Source organism: Miscanthus floridulus, chromosome 19, assembly GCF_019320115.1.
Source record: "Miscanthus floridulus cultivar M001 chromosome 19, ASM1932011v1, whole genome shotgun sequence".
Lineage (NCBI taxonomy): Eukaryota > Viridiplantae > Streptophyta > Magnoliopsida > Poales > Poaceae > Miscanthus > Miscanthus floridulus.
This window is the reverse complement of record NC_089598.1, coordinates 10,919,974-10,942,227: the sequence shown is the minus strand read 5'-3', so window position 1 is coordinate 10,942,227 and position 22,254 is coordinate 10,919,974. Positions and strand designations below refer to the sequence as shown.

General features: G+C 45.4%; 2 protein-coding genes across 2 annotated transcripts; one reads left to right on the top strand and one right to left on the bottom strand.

Moving 5' to 3' along the window:
• Positions 1 to 4,362: 4,362 nt before the first annotated feature.
• LOC136528819 (LRR receptor kinase BAK1-like) lies at positions 4,363 to 8,345 on the bottom strand. The gene is made up of 4 exons (XM_066521803.1): positions 7,888 to 8,345; positions 6,208 to 6,468; positions 5,232 to 6,107; positions 4,363 to 5,145 (listed from the first exon to the last, which is right to left on the bottom strand). Exons 1-4 carry the CDS (start codon positions 8,339 to 8,341, stop codon positions 4,682 to 4,684), a joined length of 2,055 nt encoding a protein of 684 aa, XP_066377900.1. The 5' UTR covers positions 8,342 to 8,345; the 3' UTR covers positions 4,363 to 4,681.
• Positions 8,346 to 10,765: 2,420 nt separating this feature from the next.
• On the top strand, positions 10,766 to 13,716 carry LOC136528477 (uncharacterized). Its single transcript, XM_066521443.1, has 7 exons — positions 10,766 to 11,103; positions 11,186 to 11,333; positions 11,569 to 11,658; positions 12,578 to 12,632; positions 12,714 to 12,836; positions 13,137 to 13,193; positions 13,287 to 13,716. Exons 1-7 carry the CDS (start codon positions 10,853 to 10,855, stop codon positions 13,415 to 13,417), a joined length of 855 nt encoding a protein of 284 aa, XP_066377540.1. The 5' UTR covers positions 10,766 to 10,852; the 3' UTR covers positions 13,418 to 13,716.
• Positions 13,717 to 22,254: the final 8,538 nt, after the last annotated feature.

Here is a 22,254-nt window from a genome sequence, read left to right as displayed (position 1 = left end):
CAGGTTGTCCTCGTCATCATCTCTAGCCAACCCGCACAACCGCCTCTCTTGGTTGGAACCGACCTCAAGCGTCTCGTCGTCGGATCCAGCCACCGCCACTCGTCGGTGCCTCGGTCCCTCAACGGTTTTAGACAAAACAGAGCAAGGGTTAGTAGAGATTGAGGGTTAGGGTTAGGGGTTGAGCAAGGGTTAGGTCGACGATGACTTACCTTCAAAGCCAGAGCACTAGAGTTGCCACCGAGGTCAACGAGGCATGGATCCAGCGAGCACAGATGACGAGGGACAGATCCACACGAGGAAATCGACGGATCCAGCGAGGAAACCGACGAATCCGACGAGGTTGACGATGGATCCGACGAGGACAAAGCGAGATCAAGGGTTAGGGTTAGGGATTGTGCCAGTGTCGCCCAACGGTGGCTCTAGAGGCCACCAGAGAGTGAGAAGAAGAGAGAAAGTCGGAGACCAGAGAGGAGAGCGAGTCGCCGACGCGGCGACGTCGACTCGCCTAGAGAGGAGAGCAAATGAATTAGGGCGATGCCGCGATGGAGCGAGATGTGGCCGACCCATCGGGACAGGTTTTATACCCCGTATTCCAATGGTCAGATCCAACGGTCCGATGGGAGCGAGGCCGGAGATCCGACGAATCCGGCGTGGTCGACGATGGATCCAGCAAGGACGAAGCGAGATCAAGGGTTAGGGTTAGGGATTGAGCAAGGGTTAGGGTTAGGGATTATGCCAGTGTCGGCCAGCGGTGGCTCTAGAGGCGACCGAAGAGCGAGAAGTAGAGAGAAAGTCAGAGGCGAGAGAGGAGAGCGAGTCTTCGATGCGCCGACGTCGACTCACCGAGAAAGAAGAGCGAGGCGAGAGAGGAGCGGGTGAGACGGCGCTGCGGGGGAGAGCCGAGAGCAAATGAATTAGGGCAACGGAGACGTGGTCATCGATCGGGACGGGCGATTTTTATACCCCCGATTCCAACGGTCTGATCCAACAGTCCGATGGGAGCGAGGCCGGGTATCCAACGGCAACATGCGGCCGAGCCGTACCGCTGCCGGACCGGCTCATATAGCGTGCTGTGCTCGGGCCGACCCATATAGCGTGCTGTGCCCGGGCTGGCACTACGGGCCAGAATGGCGGCCCAGGCACGGCACTAAGGTCGGGCTGTGCCAGACACTGGCACGAAGGCCATCGGGCCGGACCGTTCCTGGGCCGTGCTAATTAGTGCCGTGCTTAGGCCGGCTCATAGTGCCCGGGCCAAATGGCCAACTATAGGTTGAGCCGGACATTCGTCGGATTAAAGTTATCGCCTGATGAAGTCTTTGGCCCTGTTCGCTGGTCTGAATCTTGGCTGGAAAACACTGTTCTGGCTGAATTGTTGTGAGAGAAAAATACTGTTCTAGCTAAAAAAATAAGTCGAATATGGGGTAAGCCCAACCGGCGGACCTTTATATTTTTTTCCAGTTGTAACAGTCTAATACATCTGTAATTTTAGTAGCTTGACCGGCCATCCAAACAATATTTTTAAATCCCTTTATAATTATCCAGACATGTATTTTACAATGGTATTTAGGCCTGGTTTAGTTCCTAAAAATTTTCACCCTAAACTATCAAATCGAATATTGCGGCACATGCATGAAGTATTAAATATAGACGAAAAAAAAACTAATTGCACAGTTTGGTTGGAAATCATGAGACGAATGTTTTAAGACTAATTAGACCATGATTAGCCATAAGTGCTACAGTAACTAACATACGCTAATGACGGATTAATTAGGCTTAATAAATTCGTCTCGTAGTTCCAGACGAGCTATGTAATTAGTTTTTTATTAGTATTTGAAAACCCCTTTCGACATCCTCCAAAACATCCGATATAACATGAAAAATTTTGATTTCACGAACCAAACACAGCCTTAGTCTAAAACCGGTCTTTCAAACAAACCCTTAGTTTTATCTTCACTGGTACACACTACTGTAGAAGTACTTGCTTTTGTGTTCTTGGCACATGTAAACAAATCCTGCCGCTGCGACGTGGGATTCCCGATGGGGCGGACGTCACCTTGCAAGCGGGGTGGGTCGTGGACCGTCCACCGGCCGCTGAGACTATCTCCAACAAAAATATCTAAAATACGACTCATTTATCATTTGAATAGCGCTACAGACAAAAGGTTCAATATCTATTTAACATCTTCTTCAACGACAAGATAAAAAAAAAGAATAATTTCTACAAATGAGTTTTTAGAAGAGAGAATGTCCATATTTAGGTGGTGTCTCTTAAACAACCTAAAATAGATCTTCCGTATAGATACTCTGTTGAAGACTAATTTTAAATTTTTTACTATCATTTTAGATTTGAGCGTTCATATAGGTTCCTAGGTCTAAGCTGACCACCAAGCAATTAAGCGGGCTATGCGAGAGTCCGCTGGCCGCAAGGCTATCACTGCGAACGGCCAGTGGGACTGGCGGGCAAACCCACTAACATCCGCAAGCAGGATGCACGTCCACCGGCGTCGTGGGTCTCTGAGCGCTGAGCGCGCTGCTCACTGCGCTGTTCGCGTGGAAGGTCACTGGGGTGGTGCGTGCGCCGTGGCTCGCCGGCGTCCCCGTCCGGGCCGCGGCAGCCGCGACCTCCGCTGTTGGCTTCTTCGCCCTGGTTCCACGTCGCCGTCCATGAATGAATCAAACACTGCACGCGCGTGCATGTAAGGCTTGTCCACTCTAACCACGACGACTCTTTGTTGCTTTGCATCTAGTGCACGCATCACGCATGCATGATCGAAGTACGTCGTTCGTCTTTGTGTTGGCTAAATAAAGATCAGCCTGTTTATTTGGCTGTGGCTTGCCGTAAACGATCGTAAATTTTCAACCGAAACAGTATTTTTCTCTCACACAAACCAGTCAGCAGTACTTCTTCACGAACCAGCAACGATACGAACCAGCCAACCGAACAAGCTGCAAGCATTAGGTACGTACGTAGTGTCGTCTGATTAAAGCACAAACATGATATATGATCAATCGCCCTTATGTTCCTGTGAAATACTGATGCTCGCCGGAAATCCACGGTGTTTCGATGTTGTAGAGTATTTGGCGCAGCGATTGATGAATCAGTTTTAAAGCTCAGATATGTATACATGAACTTCTACTAGGAGTGTGCGCCGGAGTCCGGAGAGGAGCTGGGCAGAAGAAAGGTACGGTGGCGGCGGCGCTACCGCGCTTGACCATCGCGGAGACAGAGAGGATGCGGGTTCTTGCGGGTTTGTCCGCTTGTCCAGTGGGCTTTGCGGAGTGGACAAACACTTTGCAGCTGAGCCACACATCGGCCACGAAAAGCATTCTCGCGGGGCGGCTTTGCGGGCTCGTAGAAGAACCCGCCCCGCCTCCAATCTGAGGCGGACAGATTCGGTCATTCTGATGCCGCCGCGGCTTTTGTTCACGCATCCGCAACCGGAAGGAGGAAGAACGGGGACGAAAGCTCTCTTTTTCTTTTCTTTTCTTTCCCTCACTGGCTCTTTTCCGATTTTTTTTTACTCCCATCCGGTTTTTATATATTTATGTGCACTGGAAATTGAAAGTCCATATTTCTCTTCTCGGTAGCTTATTCACTTTTGGGAGTGCTGGCAACAGGGTCCAACCCTGCGTGTCATTGTGCTTCGTCAAATACTGTACGTATGCACTACTCTAGTCGGCAAATGCTTTCTTGACAGTTTTTTTTTTTCAGTTTGGTTGCCAAAATTTTTAGCAAAACGATACTGTAGCATTTTCGTTGTTATTTGGCAATTAGTGTCCAATCATAGTCTAATTAGGCTTAAAAAATTCGTCTCGTGGATTTCGTCTAAACTGTGTAATTAGTTTTATTTTTTATTTATATTTAATGCTTCATGCATGCGTCCAAAGATTCGATGTGACGAGAAATCTTGAAAAATTTGGCAAAACGAGGTGGAACTAACAGGCTCTCAGTGTATGCACCCAGCTATTGGCCTTTTGAGCTACTACTGTAGAAGTACTCCTATTGAGCAGCAAAGTTGAAATGGGAGGAGCAAAGTTGAAATGGGAGGAGCCAACGGTATGGGCTCAGTGTGGTGTGGGAACAGAAAGGACTGCACGTTCACGCTCACGCACTTGCCATTCCCGTGCACAAGTACAGATCAACCTGACTGCTAGACGTTTCCTTCTTTATGCAGATATTCAAAATTTCAAAATTCAAGTAGTTTTTCATCTATTTTTATGTTGAATCACCTTAATTTAGTACAGGCACCTTAAGAAGTCTCAGGGAGAGATGACGTGTGTTCCTGTTCAACAAATTACATATGCCTCGATCAAGACCAATCAATCAGGAGGGGTCAATCTTCCCATTAATTATGAGTTCATTAAGAGATGCCTCTAGGGCACTTGCAACATACAATAACGTCAATAGGTCGGTCAATTCAAGGGAAGCCAGTGCAAATCTGACCAAAGTTACATTACAAAATAGACAATGCCCTGAATTTGCTACCTTCACGACATTCAGATCCTAATAACCATTAGCAGCTTAGCATAAGCTACTCCTACTCAGGTCATGAAATGCTGCGATCAGCAGACACTAACCAATACTAGCATGTCAGTGGCAACTGGGTCATTACCCTATTCATTACATGAGTCCACACTACCATCGCTCCCAAAATACATCTCTGGTCTCAATTCTCAATACTCAGACTAGCTGCTGAACCACAGCCTCCATGGTCGGCCGCTGACTTGGCGACTCGCTTGTGCAGTACGCGGCAACAGCCGCGAGCTTCGCCGCCTCTGCCCTCGAGAACACGCCGTTCAGGTTTCCATCGACCAGGCCGCCGAGGTCACTGACGGCTACCGCGCCGACCTTCAGCTGAGAGACGTCCCTCCTCCCTGTGAGGACTTGGAGAACCACGATCCCGAAAGCGAAGACGTCGCTCTTGTCTGTGAACCGGCCTGTGGTGGCGTACTCGGGTGCGAGGTAGCCCATTGCCGCGCTGGCTTTCAGGGTCGAGAAGACGACGTCATCCGCGAGGAGCTTGTGCAGTCCTGGTACTGACAGACGTGGCGCGAAGTGGTGGTCGAGAAGGATCTTCTCGGCCGATATGTTCTGGTGGACTACTGCTGGCTTGCTGCTCTTCTTGCTGTGAAGGTACTCAATTCCTGCAAATGTGCGACCAGATCAAGAAGTTAGAACACTGAAATACTGATAGTATATCAATTTTAGCTGGGATAGAGTAGGATAATACCTTTTGCAATGCCTCTGATGATGGAAACTCTTGTAGGCCAATCAAGAACAGTAGCACTGGAACCATCCTTAACATCCAGATACTGTGACAAGCAGCCGTTAACCATGAAGTCATACACAAGGAAGCATTCTCCTCTCCCCCTCGAGCAGCAGAATCCCCTCAGGCTAACAAGATTATCATGTTGAAGAAGGGTGAGCATCTTCAGCCCACGCAAGAAATCCGACTCCTCTTGTTTGCAGCTTGTCTTGTTAAGGCTTTTGACAGCAACAACTGATCCATCCCGAAGGATTCCTTTGTATGTCGCTGCAAAGCCGCTCTTGCCCAGCAAGTTCACATCAGAGAAGTATTGTGTCGCACATTCTACCTCCTCTAGGTTGAATCTAAAGCTATCACCAACTTCCCCGGACGATCCAACACCAGCCCCACCTGACAATGGGTCCCAACTGTTTGAGTACTCAACACTAATTAACGGAGAGGCGCTTCTTCTGCAGGCTTCCTTCTGCTGGAAATGGTCAGTGCTGAGCCTGCTATCAGAAACCTCCAGTGAGCTTCCAATCTTCTGTTTCTGCCGGCGGTACCAAGAGAATGCAAATAACCCGCAGAATGCAGCACCAATCACCACAGCAACAACAGCAACAATAAGAACTCCTTCGGATGCGTTTGCAGACTTTGAGCAGCGAGAGCCTGAGCAGCTATCCGGATTTGCCGATTGAGGGATTTGCCGTGTCTTGACAGTACCATCTGGTCCAAAAGGCTCAGGCTTGCTGGGTGTCAGGCCATCCTCTGAAGAAGGGCAAAGCTCTAGCAAACTGAAGCCAGCTCCACAAAGCCCTTTGTTATTGACATACTGGAAACCACCATTCAATCTCCTCAATCCTAGCATCCAATACAAAATTGTAGTGGTTAATACCATGAATGAGGACTAAAAAGTACGAGGTTCAGAAAGACTGAAGTCTTAATACGAGGAGCTTATTACCAGCAGGGACACTCCCAGAAAGGGTGTTATTGCGAACATCAAAGACCTCAAGCAATGAAACCTCTGCAATCTTGGATGGGATTGAGCCAAACAGGTTGTTGAAGCTCAAATCAAGCCGGCTCAGCTGTGTTAGCTCACCAAGGGTTGCCGGAATGGCTCCAGCAAGCTGATTGGACTGCATTGCGAGCACAGTTAGCTTATTCAGGTTGCCCAACTGGGGAGGTATGCTGCCTGTCAACTGATTGTAACCCAGCTGTAACACTGCAAAAGATTGTGAGAGAACTATGTAAATTAATTCATTTCTTCGCATTGCAAATCAGCACTTTGATGTTGAAAGACTAAAACTCATCAGCTCTTTTCTGAACTTTCATGATGTGGACTGTGCTAGTACTCTTATGTAACTTGGAACTAAGAAATGCATGTGCCAGTTAATAAAATAAACCCTGTGGCAGCAAAACAATATTTGACTGCCCACTAGGATACAAATTATACTGTAAACCTAGTTCTGCAAAACACCAAAATATGAACAGAAGGTGACAGATCGACATTGGTGGGGAAGACCTAATCATTAAAGCCGTATCCACATGTATGAGTACTAGTTCAGATTTCACAAAGAGCAAAAAAATGACACAGAAAGAGCTCAATATCAAGTCAAATCAAAGATATTCCTTCTGTTCTACTGGCAAATGTTTTGTATCACAACAAAAGATCCAATCTGAAGCTACCCAAAACATAGTTCCCACAAGCAGAACGAAAAATATTAATTGAGTAAAAATTACCAATGGCCAATGGTTCAAGTTCAACTCAAAGAAGCTCGTCACATATGTATGGGTAAAAAAAGAAAAGAAAATATAAACAGGTGACTGCTACACACTGACACTGCTCCAAAAGAAGACCAAGAATAGAAACACAAAATCAGAGAGTTGTTAGGTCAGAAGTAGACAAATGGCCCGTTTCAAAAATTAGCCGTTGCACTGATTGTGAGAAATGACCCAGAATAGAAACGCAAAAACAAGCGAGTGCAAGCTGTAGGAGTTTCGCATTGATGGACCACGACCAACTGTTCTTCGCGCATTCTGCTCACAAAAATCTCATACTCTAGTACTCTACAGTACCAGACGAGTAAATGAGCCACCCACCCAATAGGAGTACTGTAGCTTACAAAATGAACTATAAAAAGTCCCATTCTATGCCAAAACCCCGCTACAAACTGACGACAATGGGTCCTTTTCGCCATAAAACGAGGAAAGAACGGTCATGGTTAGTACATTGGTTCTTGAAACGCTGAAAATAGAGCTCACGCAACTTGTATTGAAAGGCGAGATTTCAGTGCCACTTTGGTTTGAAAATCCTCAAAGTACAGCAAGAAATCAAGCATGAAAGACCCAAAAAAGGATTTCTGTAACTTGGCAAAAGGTGAAGCATCCCCTTTCTAAAGGTCAAATGGAAGAGAGTATTTTCCTCCCCAATGTTCAAATCCGAAATATGAACGAGCTCCAAATGTCAAGCGCGGAAACCCCAAAATGCAGTACTGAACCCCGGCACCGGTAGTACTTTCTTGAACCAATCTCAAAATGCAGTACTGAACCCAAAAAGAAAAAAAAATCAGGAAGCTGTCCTTTCTTGAACTTTTCACCCAGGAAACCAAGGGAAGAAGGCACGGAAAGCTCAAAGCGTCACCTTGGAGGTTGACAATGGCGGCAATCTCGACAGGCACGGGCCCGGTGAGATGGTTCACGTCGAGGTACAGGTCCGTGAGCTCGGACAGCTTCCCAATCTCCCGCGGTATGGGGCCCTTGATGCCGTTGTAGTGGAGGTACAGCCCCTGGAGCCGACGCAGCCCGGCCACCGCCGGCGGCAGGGTTCCCGAGAGCCCGCGGCCCTGCAGCGAGACCGCGGTGACGCGGCCGTCGCGGCTGCATGTCACGCCGACGAAGGAGCCGGCGCATGGGTCGCCGGAGGGGTCCCAGGAGCCGAGGACTCGGCCGGTCGGGTCCAGCGCCCGCTTGAGCGCCGCCAGCGCGCGGGCGTCCTCCTCGTTGCGCGCGGAGGCGCCGAGGACGGAGAGGAGCAGGAGCAGGAGGGGAAGCGGCAGGAGGGAGCGGAAGCTGAAGCGGAAGCGCGCGGCGGCCATGGGAGCAGGGGGCTTGAAGCGGCGGAGAGGGAGGGGTGGGGGAGGGGAGGGAGGACCGGAGAGAGTGAAGTAGAGTGTGCGGACTGTGAGGCAGCGAGGGGAGGGCCTGACTGAGAATTTAATACCTATTTTTAGTTTTCTTAAAAGGATCCAAGAAAAAAATCTATAAATATATCTTCAGGAGTGAGGATAATCAAATTTGGATTATCTCTCTTCTGTCACTAAAATAGGCCTTTCATATAGGTATTCTGTTATAGGCTATATGTTGGAGACCTATTTTAGGTTTGGGTCTCCTGATACATCTCTTGTTGGAGACAGCACGACGGGGTTTAAGCCTAAAATTTCAGACATAGTTTGGAATTCAAGGATTGCACCATAATATAATTTGTTGAAATTATGTGAATTGCTAATTGTATGGGCTCTCAAACTTTCAAAATACATATTCATGTCCCAAAATTCATTAACCCTGGTTAAGCAGGAGTATATGATGACTTAAACTACACACATGAACCATGTGTTGGTCTTCCTCTCTCTTCCTTGTCCCTCTCATCTCTCCTCACAAACTCCTGAATACTTCTCCCTAAGTGAGAATGTCCTAAAATCTAGAGCTCTATGTATGGTGGCTGAATCTAAAAAGTCAAGGTATGTTTGGATCTAAGGGCTTCTTGGGTGTCTGCCTATGCACACCTTGTCGAAGACCCCGTCGAAGACGTGCCCGCATCAAAAGTGTGGCGGACGATTTGTCCACTAGACATTTGGCAAACGGCGATGTGAAAAAAGTAGGCGTGCAGTGGCAAAGGTCGGTGGTGCCGCAAGTCATGGAGCAAACTAAACATGTGACTAACTTCTGGTACTAAACCTTCAAGCGTGGTGCAGGGAGCTCTCGTTGTGAACCAAATGCTTTGTAAGATTACAAAAATCTAGATATTAGACAGTGATCGTAGAATCTGGATCTAGATAAGAACAGAAGCTAGTTGGTGTTCTAGACTATTACTAGGGATCCGAGTTGGTTGCTCCTGATAGCAATGTTATACTAGATGGTTGGATTGTGAGAATTTGATGGTTAGATTTATAAAAATTCCTAGAAATGGAATTCCACTTGTCTGGACTTTATTCTCATTCTTGCATTCCATTTTGGTAATTTCTAGGAGATCCAAATATACCTTAATATACTACATGACTCCTAGTGAAATTTCTATTTTATTCTTTGCATTTCATCTTTATAGGCATCCTCAAGGTAGCTAAGTCTGCTTGTGCGTTGTGGCACGAGATACAAGAGATAGAAACATGAAAATATGTTAGAATATGCTTGGAATAGAGGAATGAAAAAAAAGAAACGTATAAAAATAGAGGAAAGGAATAGGGATGAGATTGCAAAACAGAGGAATATAAAACCTACAAAGAAGATGTAAAGTGGTGTTTGAAAAAAAAACTATGGCAGTGATTAACTAATATTAGCATCTCTAATAATAGTGAATCACATTATTGTATTTTATAATTACTTGAGGCATTTAATAGTCTGCGACTCTTACAAATGGGCCTCCGATACTTTGTCCATTAACTCCACGTCCAACCATTTACCGTATTCATTCTAGTGTTCCACCAACTAAAGTACGATTAGCACGCGAGAGAGGCCCCTCAACAAAAAATTCAGGGAGCTCATTGGAAACTTTTCTATCCCCTCAACAAAATACAAAGATGGGACAATTCCAGCCTAAAAACCAGAATAAACTTATCACATCCCTTTGTTTCTAAACCAAACAGAATTATTGGACATGCTTGTAGAACACCCTGCAGAACATGTCACACAACGGAGATCGTGACTATACTTTTTTTTAAGAACAAAACTTTATTACTCATTGGTCCTGTTCGCTTGGCTGAATTTGACTAAAAAAACAAACAAAAATACTGTTTTGACCGAATTGTTGTGAGAAAAAAACACTATTCCAACTGAAAAAAACTGAATAAACTGGATTTTAAGACAATCGAACGGGGCCATTGGCTGCAGCGATATCTTTGGCCACCAGACCCTCTAGCATTAGAGGTACATCATCCCATGTGGCTCGATCGCCACTGAGTACACGACTCCCATACGCTGCAAGAGCGTAGCAACTGAATTACACATTCTACGACATTTACATATAAAAAGAACTAAACTCCGACATTAGCAGTAGCCGGATCTCCGTGATGATTCCGCCCCAAGCTAAGCAGGCTTAGCATTTAGTCCCTTGTTTGGTTCGCTTAGAACTCTCTTGCAGAGACGGGGAATACAGAAGCTTCGGCGCACGTTAAGGCAGTGCCGACATCGATGGGCCAGAAAGAGCATGGCACGGCTTCGGCTAAGCCCAGAAGGCCTTCTGCCCGGCCTATATACAGTCTACAGCCCAAGCCACACCTCCAAGAACCAAGGGCCGAGGCCCGGCCACGCGCCTCGTCGGTCATCGACCGAACCCGTCCCGCACCGCACCGCACGCATCGACCGGCTCCGGCCTCCGGCTGTTCCCCCCGCTCATGAGAGCCGTCGCGGCTGCCGCCTCTCCCCCGCTCCGTGTCCTCCTCCTCCTCCTCTCCCCCCACCTCCCTGCCCCAACCTCGCGCCCCCGGTCCCGGTTCGCCATGAACCCTTCGTCCTCCTCATCCTCCTCTGGCGGCTACCACTCCAGGGCCGCTGCCTTCGCTTCCCCGCAGCCGCGCGGCTGTGGCGGGAGGCGGCGCGGTGGCGGAGACGGGAGCGACCGCATCGACGCCCTCGGCCGCCTCCTGTAGCGCTTGACCCCCTCTCCGTGGCTGTTGCGTCCTGTGTGCGCCGCGCCGCCCGCTGACGGCCTCTGCTCTCGGTTGCAGGACGAGGGTGTTGCGGCACATGGCGGCGGAGCTGCGCCTGGATATGAGGACCGATGGATACGTGCGCGTCCGCGACCTGCTCAAGCTCAACCTCCAGACCTTCGCCAAGGTTCCTCTCAAGTCTCACACCGTGGACGAGATCAGGGAGGTATCGGCGATACTGCTTCATGGTTTTATTTGATTGATTGATTGATTGGTGAACTGCTTTCGAACTTGGTTTGTGCTAAACGTTATTTCTTCTTATTACTCCTAGCTTGCATCAGGAAACCCGCCATGTGGAATGCTGATGTGCTATAGATTTCTTTGGATCATGAAATTTGCTGTGAACTGTGAGTAGTATTCAGTTTGATGAGAAAATTTGTGACATTTTGGCTGGCGTGCAGGCAGTCAGGCGGGATAACAAGCAGAGGTTTAGTCTGTTGGAGGAAGATGGCGAGCTGTTGATCCGGGCGAACCAGGGGCACACAGTAACAGTATGTTCTCTGCCCGAGATTTTTCCTGCATCAACACCGAAGTTGTTTCCATAAAGCAGCATGTTTTTCCCATGATTTTTCACTTTTCCTTTAACTTTGCGTAAGATTGACATGTTTTTCACAGTGGTAATCTAACATCCACTGATATAATGATTAGTGGTCCTCTGTCCTCCTATCGCTTACTGCTTAGGAACTGAGAATGTGATTATTGGAATGCTTGCTGCATTGAATTCCTGGACTAATAAAAGGAATTAAGGAATGTTCCATTCACATTTTTTTATGTATAATACTTATATTCTAGAAGGGCGGGCCTGGTGCAAGCGGTAGAGTCTTACCGCCTGTGACCGGAAGGTCCCGGGTTCGAGTCGCGGTCTCCTCGCATTGCACAGGCGAGGGTAAGGCTTGCCACTGACACCCTTCCCCAGACCCCGCACAGAGCGGGAGCTCTCTGCACTGGGTACGCCCTTTTTTTATAATACTTATATTCTGATAGTTTCCTTGTATATGCACCATAGCACTTCGATTTTTATGCTTGAAAACCTTTTATCTCATCAATGCTAGCTTTTAGCTTTTGTACATTACGAATGTAGCTTTTGTTTCTAATTTATAAGCTTCACCCTAAATCAGCAGGCTTTGTTTTGAACTCAGATAAGGTGGACAATCATGCTTTTTCTTACCCTCAGTCAGTGTATCTCCTTTGGGTATTTATTGCAGTATTCTCTGTTGCGGCCTGCTGTGCTGCTTCCATTTTTGTTATGAAGACATCAAGTGAATTTTGTTGACTGACTACCCCCACAATCAGCTTAGCAAAAAGAGACTTTAGGGCATCTATGGTTTTGGACGCTGTGGCTAGATCAACATAAATTGCAGTTCCATTGGCCATTCTAATTTTCTTATTAATCCTGCAATCCTCTTTCAGACTGTTACTTCAGAGAGCCTGCTGAAGTCCATTTTGTCCCCTGATGAAGTGTCAGGTATGCAAAAATAACAATCACTTTTGCATTTGCTCCCAAATGGAATCATATATTTTTCTAATTTATTTATTCCATCTGCAGTTTGTGTGCATGGAACTTACAGAAAAAATCTTGACTCGATTTTGCAATCTGGGCTAAAGCGTATGGCAAGGTTACATGTACATTTCTCAAGTGGCTTACCATTAGATGGAGGAGTAATTAGTGGTATGCTTTCTTGTTTTAGAGACACATCAGTATTGAATATGTCCATAGAAGAATCAATTATGTTATCTTAGCAGATGATTTAAGTATATCGTAAACATTGAAGGTCATCAGGATTTTTTTTATAAAAAAAAGTTTATCATTAAATTTCTGCTGTAATCTAGTATGCTTCCAGTCATCATTATTGTTCCTTAAGTTAGCTGCTTACCTTTGCGACTTCAGCTGTTGCACTTTTGTAACATGTTTTTTTAATGTTTCTACTGTTCCTGCCACAATGAATTTGAATTGCTTTTCCATCTTCAGGTATACGGCAGAATGTGAACATCTTGATACATCTGGACGTCAGTAGGGCACTTAAAGGTACTATCTACTGCTTATAAATAGGCCCCTTTTCTGTTTTCTTTCTTTTTCTGACTACTAGAGCCTGATATATGACCTAAATTTATTGCGCAGATGGGATGAAGCTTTATATTTCAGACAACAAAGTGATCTTGACAGAAGGTTTTGATGGCGTCGTCCCTGTGAAATACTTTGAAAGAATCGAAACATGGCCAGGACGAGCGCCAATACCGTTCCAAAGATAACAGCCCATGGTGGCAGTAATGTAGTTTCAGCGTTGCTGGTTCATACATACTGAAAATTTGATTTGTCGTGCTGTATCCCAGAGAGCTAATTTTCAGCAATTCACATATATGATGGGGGGAGGAAAGAAGTTCACATGCATTGTCGGTGCTTTCCCTGTTGGCGTGGAGTATGTCAGTACTCTGTAAATTTGATTGTGTTGGAGCCTCTCAGTTGCGGTACATTGTTTGCTCCGTTATGTGGTTTGATTTCGGACTCTGCAGAAAACTGTGCGGTACCCAGCATCAAGCAGATTGGTGTACATGTATTCCTTTGCAGACACCCTTTTGGGCTGCTTTCTCTCATGCCCATCTTTGTCCTCTCAGTCCAAATATCCGGGCCGGGCTGCCCGTGAATGACTCGTCTTCTTCCACAATCGCACGCACGGCTGTTCGGTCGTCCGTTCAGACGGACCCTGCCCGAGTCATGCCGCTCTATAACGGGCCCTGCCCGCGTCCCGTCTAGTCGTAGCCTCTCGCCCGCTCTGTCTCCATTCTTCAAAAAAAAAAATCACCGCTGCAAGCGCCATGGCGTCCCCTCGAGTGCGTCGTAGCCTCCCCTCCTCTCCATGGATCCAGCGGCACCCCTCCTCCACATGTGTCTTCCCTCAAGTCCGGCGGCCTCCATGACGTCCCCTCCCCCCACTCCATGGCGACTGTAACCCTCCCCCGCGTCCCACCGGATTTGGCCGGTGGGCTCGAGCAAGCAGTTGGCACACGGCTGGTAGGCTTAAGCAAGCCACTGACCCTCCCCTACCCCGCCCAGTGGCGCCCTCCTCAGATCCAACAATGTCTCCTCTCCCTTGGCCGACGGCGGGCATGGAGGGGGCGTTCGAGCGACCACCATCCAGCGAGTCTGCGCCACCGTAGTTGCCCACCAGGTCATGGCCATGCGGCGATGCTGTGTTTCAATTGTTTCTAGACGCTTTTTCAGAAATGTTGCAAGCTCATGTAAGTGTTTTAGTTGTTTTAGATGAATGTTTCAATTGTTTCATGCGGATGTTGCAAAAGTAGATCGTGATGTTGTATACGTTGCAATGGTTGTACACGTATGTTGCAAGCGTCTATCCCCAATTTTTCATCTGTTTTTTGTACACATATGTTGCAAGTGTTTCAAACGCATGTCTCAAGTGTTTCATCTGTCTTCTTTTGTATGTTGCAAGTGTTTCATCTGGATGTTTCATAAGTAAATCGGGATGTTGCACATGTTGCGATGGTGTTTCAGTTGTATGTTCCAAATGTTTCATCTGTTTTAGACGTATGTTGCAAAGGTTTCATCAGGATGTTGTAAAAATAGATCAGGTGTTGCATGGCGCGACAGTCGTTGCTGTTGGGGCGCAGCCGTCGATCAACCCACGTGGGTTTCTGAAAGTGCATTTGCCCCCTATGTGGGTTTTGGTGTATTGATGACATCCAAATTAGGGACTAATGTGGTCTTAATGAGATATGTCGCAGCTATTAGTCCCGTGAAAGAATCAAAGAGTTGATAAAGATGAAATGGTATCCCTCGATTCTTGAAGTTGAAAAGGCGGACGAACTCAAAATGCTCTCCAAAGGTTTTATTTTTGTTTTTGAGTTTAGGATCCACCATACTATAAAGAGGGATGCAAAGTTATTTGGTCTGAGGAAGATAGAATGCTCAAGCATAATAATTAAATAAAAAATGGGACACTCTAGCACTTCACGAGCACATAGAATATTTTTCTATGACTGTCGGTGTCGGAAGTCCCGACGTAAGTCAGAACTCCCGACGGTCGGAAGTCCTGACCTAAGCCAGGAGTCCCGGCACCTATGCTTCTGACTGGCTGACTGTCTGTGTACGTCGGAAGTCCCGACGTTCGTCGGGAGTTCCGACACTGACTTGACCCAGCCGGGAGTCCCGGCATCAGAGGTGCTGGTTGCTTGTTTTAACTATGTACGTCGGAAGTCCCGACGAACGTCGGAACTTCCGATCGTCGGAAGTCCCAACGTTTGCTGGGAGTTCCGACACTGACTTGCACGCGCGGACTTCTGACCCGTTGTGAACAGTGTTTTCTGTTAACGTTGGAAGTCCCGAGATCTGCGTCGAGACTTCCGACGTAGATCTGAACGGTTGGTTTTCACTTGGAGTATAAATACTCCCCTCTTCACTTCTAACCGTTACAGACTCATGTCACAGTTGACTCACTTCGTGCTCAACAACTCCTAAGCAACAAAAGCACCCCTCTCCTTCCCCCTTTGCTCTAATCTTCGATTTTCTCAGGGTTTGAGTGAAAGGAGAGTGGATTAAGTGAGAGCATCACTTTGGAAAGCTTGAGCACTTGATTTCTTCGTCAAGCCGGCTAATTTTGCATCTATTACTCTTGGGGCTTTGCCCCTAGCCGGCTAGGCATTGCCCTAGAGCTTCCATCTTATGGAAGAGCCTTGGGAAGTTTGTATCACCCTTCGATTTCTTAGTGGAAAGCTCAAGTGACCTTTGTGGTCACTTTGAGAGAGGCAAGGAGGTGGAAAAGACTCCGACCTTGGTGGTCACCTCAACAACGAGGATGTAGGAGCTCCTTAGTGGGGTTGCCGAACCTCGGGATAAATCTTTGTGTCCCGTGTGCTTGTTGTTGTGATTGCTAGAGATTATTTGTATGTGTTTGTCTCTTTCTATCCCAAACTTCTATTTTAGGGTTTGGACTCGATCTACGGTTTGAAGGCATTACGGTGTCAAGGGAGTGACCCAACATCTTCACCAAACCACTAGGAACTAAGGTTGTAAGTTTATTTATCCGCAAAGTTAAATTCGGCACTACTTTTGTAGTTCACGTAGGCGTCGGAACTGTTGACGTTTGCGCCAGAACTTCTGACAACGTCGGGAGTTCCAACCCAAACGTTGGGACTTCCGACAGTGACTGATAGAATTGAACTTAGCATTTGCAGTAATTTTTTAGATACGCCTATTCACCCCCCCTCTAGGCATTGTTAGATCCTTTCATTGGTATCAGAGCGAGGTCTTCTCTTTGCGTTTCACCACATGAGAAGAAACAATGTCGGAGACCGACAAGATGCAAGCCATTGCCGTTGAAATGGCCAAGAAAATAGCTGAAGAGTTGATGAGTGCTCAAGCCAAGCTCTTTCAAGATGAAACAAAAAAAGATGCAAGATGAGATGAGCAAGTTGAAGGAAGATTTGAGCAAGAAGGTTGATGATGCAATAAGTGGCAAGAATGATACTAGTGACAAGAATGAAGCAAATAAAGATGCCACTAGTGATATTGGAGCCGGTGAGCATGCTCATGGAAAAGGAATATATTCACACATGAGTTTTGACTATGGACAAATCATGAAAGGTTCAACACTACATACTCCGTCCGCCAATATTGGTAAGCCACCTCACTTTGATGGAACAAGATACACCGATTGGTCTTATAAGATGAAGATGCATCTAATAGCCGCAAGACTTTGGGAAGTTGTGGATGTTGGTGTGATGATTCCTACCGATGAAGATAGAGAGATAACTCCGGAAGAAGTGCACAACCTTCATCAAAATGCACAAGCCGTAGCTTTGCTTGTGTTAAGCCTAGCTCCGGATGAGTTTAGAAAAGTGAATGGAATGGAAAGTGCGAAGCAAATTTGGGATACTTTGAAAGTATCATTTGAAGGAGATAAAAGTGTGAGAAAAGGCAACATAGAGTTACTTCATGGTGAATTGGAAAGATTTGTATTCTTGCAAAATGAAACAACACAATCTATGTTTGATAGGCTCACGGCATTAGTCAACCGCATAAGAGCTCTTGGTAGCAATGAATGGGATGACAACAAAGTTACTAGAAAGATGTTAAGAACCTATAGAGCCAAGAACAACATGCTAGCGTCCATGATCATGGAAAGGCTCGGTTATGATGAGATGACACCTCAAGAAGTTCTTTCAAAGCTCAAGCATCATGAGTGTCTAGATGAAGATGCAATCAATGCTCACAATCAAAATCCTAATGCAATGGGATTCAATAAGAGTGCCGCCCTTAAAGCAACTCAACAACATGAAGGTCAAGGTTCAAGTCAAGAAAAGAAGAAGAAAGTGAAGGATGATTCCTCAAGTGGAGAAGAAGATTCCGATGCGGAGGTTGCATTTGTGATTAGAAATCTTAGAAAGTTTATGAAGAAGAAAAGCAACCGCAAGACCTATGGTGATGGTAAGAGAAGGTTCAAAAAGAGATTTTGCTATGGATGTGGTCAAATCGGTCACTTCATAGCCGATTGTCCTAATGAGAAAAGGAAGCACAAGCATGACAAGGATGAAGACAAGAAGAACAAAGGCAAGAAGAGAGGTGAAGCTCATCTTGGGGAAGAATAGGAGTCAAGTGATAGTAACTCAAGTGATGATGAGAAGAAGAAGAAGGGAGCTGCAAACATCGTCATCCACCACTCTTCTTCACCGACCATGATCTTCCCCGACTCAACTTCACCACCAAAACTCTTCTCCAACCTATCTTCACCACCGAGGCTCTTCTCCAACCTCATCGACAACGACTACTACACCCCAACTTGTCTCATGGCAAAAGGGGAGAAGGTACATACTACACCCATTTCCTCTAGTGATGAGTATAATAGTTGTGATGATAACATAGAAGAAATTGAAGCAACCATGATAAAGAAATTTGGTAAAAATGCCTTCACTAAAATAAAAATGCTAATGAAGAAATTAGAGAAGAGGGATAGATGCTTAGAGTTGCAAGGAGATATAATTACTCAAGAGAGAGAAAAACCTTGCACTTGAAGCATCTATCGCCGAGGAAAAGATGAAGGTTGAGAAGTTAACCGTTAAATTGTCTTTAGCCAATGACTCAATTAGGAAATTGACTAAGGAACATTCATCGGTTAATGATTAAGTAGCTAGCCTCAAGTATGAGAAAAGTATAGCACAAGAAAGCCTCACAAGCTTGGAAAAAAATACCAAAATCTTGAGTTAAACTATAGTACTCTTTGGGCTAGCACTTCAACTTCTCCTAAGGCAACCGAAGACTCTAATGTCTCCACTAGTGATGGTTGTAAAAGATGCTATAAAATTGATGTGAATGCATATACAACTAACCTTGTTGAGTTAGAAAAGAAAGACAAGGAAATTCATAGGTTGAAGATGATATTGAAGAATGGGTGCAAGTGTCAAGAGCAATCAAACAAGACTATATACAAGTCATCAAGGCACCCATCAATCAAGGAAGGCATTGGCTACAATAGGTATGATGGAAAGGCAAATGGAAGGAATATGATAAATGGTGTGCCTTGTGTGAAGTTCAACAAGGGTGTTGCTCTTGATGAGCTTATATGCAAGGCCAACAACAAGGTCTACATTCCAAAGATCCAACCTACAAGTAGCAAGACAAACAAGATGAAGTAATCCGATGTCCCCAAGCCACAAGCACCACTTCCACGGTGCTATGCTAGTGACTATATGTGTTGTTGGGGCAAGGATGGCAAGATTGTGGTTAAATATGTTGGTGCCCAAAAGAGAAAGGAAATTATGAGGAGTGTTTGGGTGCCTAAGTTTTATGTGACTAACCCCCTAGGACCCAAATCTTTTTGGGTACCTAAAACAAAAGCTTAATTTGTCTTTGTAGGAATATTCCTCCAGTGGAACAAGTTGGGTGTTGGATAGTGGATGCACCAATCATATGACCGGAGAGAAGGACATGTTCACATCATTCCAACCAAGTTATGATCAAAGTGGAAATATTATGTTTGGTGACAATGGAAAAGGTGAAGTACTCGGTTTGGGTAAAATTGCAATATCAAATGATAATTCCATTTCTAGTGTCTTACTTGTGAATTCGTTGATATACAATTTGTTGTCCGTTTCACAACTTTGTGAGATGGGTTACAATTGTCTCTTTACGGATAAGTGTGTGGAAGTCTATAGAAGGGAGGATTCCTCTATTGCATTTACGGGTCATTTAAAGGGGAAACTCTATCTAGTTGATTTCACATCAAATAGAGTAAATCCCGAGACTTGTTTAATGGCAAAATCTAGCATGGGTTGGTTATGGCATCGCCGACTTGCCCATGTTGGGATGAGGAACTTGGCCAAACTTCAAAAAGGCGAACACATCCTTAGACTAACAAATGTTTCTTTTGAGAAAGATAGGATTTGTAGCGCATGCCAAGCGGGAAAACAAGTTGGAGCTAAACATCTCGTCAAGAATGTTGTGACAACCGAAAGACCATTGGAGTTGCTTCACATGGACATATTTGGACCCATCGCTTATATAAGCATTGGTGGTAACAAATATGGCTTTGTAATTGTTGATGATTATTCTCGTTTCACTTGGGTATTCTTTTTGCGTGAAAAGAGTGAAGTCCAAGGAAACTTCAAGAAGTTTGCAAAAAGAGCCCAAAATGAGTTTGATGTCAAAATCAAGAGAGTTAGAAGTGACAACGGGACGGAGTTCAAGAACACCAACATTGAAGAGTTTCTTGATGAAGAAGGAATCAAGCATGAGTTTTCGGTTCCATACACCACAACAAAATAGTGTTGTGGAGAGGAAGAACCGAACGCTCATAGAAGCCACAAGAGCAATGTTGGATGAGTACAAGACTCCAACCAACTATTGGGCGGAAGCGGTCAACACGGCATGTCATGCCATCAACCGCTTATATCTTCACAAGAAAAGAGAAAAGACCGCCTACGAACTTCTAACCGGTAAAAAGCCTAAGGTGCACTACTTTAGAGTTTTTGGATCCAAGTGTTTCATACTTAACAAGAAATCCAAAAGTTCTAAATTTGCGCCAAAGGTTGATGAAGGTTTCATGCTTGGTTATGGTACTAACGAACATGGATATCGTGTTTTCAATAAAACCATCGGTTTGATTGAAATCACGGTATACGTGACTTTTGATGAAACCAACGGCTCTCAAAAAGAGCAAGTCAATGTTGAGAATGTAGGTAAAGAAGAAGCTCCTCATGAAGTAATCAAGAAGCTTGCTATTGGTGAAGTAAAGCCCGTTGAAGACGAAGATGAAGACCATGTTGTGCATGATGATCTTGATCCAACCATTCATCATGTTTCATCAAATGAACATGGTGAAGCTTCCGTAACAAGAGATAGTCAAGATGGGAGATCAAAAGAAGCACAAGGTCATTCTCATGAAGATGGTGTCAACAATGAGCGAGCTCGACCATAACTCAACAATGAAGAAAGAAGTGAAGTCAACCCTCCACAAGCTCATAATTGTGATCTTCCTATCGATCATGACCGTGATGATGATGATGATGATGGCCCTATCCAAAGATCAACTCAAGTGCCACATCCTAGAGTGCATCAATCCATTCAACAGGATCATCCCGTTGATAACATATTAGGGAGCATTCAACGAGGGGTAAGTACACGTTCACGTTTAGCAAGTTTTTGTGAATATTACTCGTTTGTTTCTCCTTTGGAACCTCGTAGGGTGGAAGAGGCACTTGATGATCCAGATTGGATGATAGCCATGTAAGAGGAGTTGAATAACTTCACTTGGAATGAAGTCTGGTCCTTGGTGGAAAGGCCCAAGCAAAATGTGATTGGAACCAAGTGGGTCTTCCGCAACAAGCAAGATGAGCATGGCGTGGTAACTAGGAACAAGGCAAGGTTGGTGGCTCAAGGATTCACTCAAATTGAAGGCTTGGATTTTGGGGAGACCTATGCACCGGTGGCTAGGCTAGAATCAATTCGCATTCTACTTGCCTATGCCGCCCATCATGATTTCAAGTTATATCAAATGGACGTGAAGAGTGCATTTCTCAATGGCCCCCTATCCGAGTTGGTGTATGTAGAGCAACCATCGGACTTTGAAGACCCCAAGTATCCAAACCACATCTGCAAGCTCGACAAGGCGCTCTATGGGCTCAAACAAGCCCCTAGAGCTTGGTATGATTGTTTAAAGGATTTCCTACTCAAACAAGGTTTTGAGATAGGAAAGGCCGATGCTACTTTATTTACTCGCAAAGTCAATAATGATATCTTTGTTTGCTAAATATATGTCGATGACATAATATTTGGTAGTACTAATGTGACTTTTTGTGAGGAATTTAGTAGGATTATGACAAATAGGTTCGAGATGTCCATGATGGGAGAGTTAAAGTTCTTTCTTGGATTTCAAATCAAGCAACTCAAGGATGGCACGTTCATATGTCAAACCAAGTACACCAACGACATGTTGAACAAGTTTAACTTGGACAAGGCCAAGCCCATCAAAACACCCATGCCAACCAATGGGCATCTTGATCTTGATCAAGGAGGAAAGGACGTCGATCAAAAGGTATATCGCTCCATGATAGGATCACTCCTTTACCTTTGTGCATCTAGGCCCGATATTATGCTTAGTGTGTGCATGTGTGCAAGATTTAAAGCTAATCCGAAGAATGTCATTTGATGGCCGTTAAGAGAATTTTTCGGTATTTAGTGCACACTCCTAATCTTGGCTTGTGGTATCCTAAGGGCTTCACTTTTGAGTTACTTGGCTATTCCGATTCGGATTATGCCGGTTGCAAAGTAACCCGAAAGAGTACTACCGGAACTTGAAAATTTATTGATCGTTCCTTGGTGTCTTGGAGCTCTAAGAAGCAAAATTCCGTTGCTTTGTCCACCGTCGAAGCCGAGTATGTGGTGGCCGGCGCTTGTTGTGCCCAACTACTTTGGATGAAGCAAACATTAAAGGACTTTGGATGTGAGTTAACCAAGATTCCACTTTTGTGTGACAACGAGAGTGCCATTAAGTTGGCAAACAACCCCGTAAACCACTCTCGAACAAAGCACATAGACATCCGGCATCATTTCTTGAGAGACCACGAAGCCAAAGGAG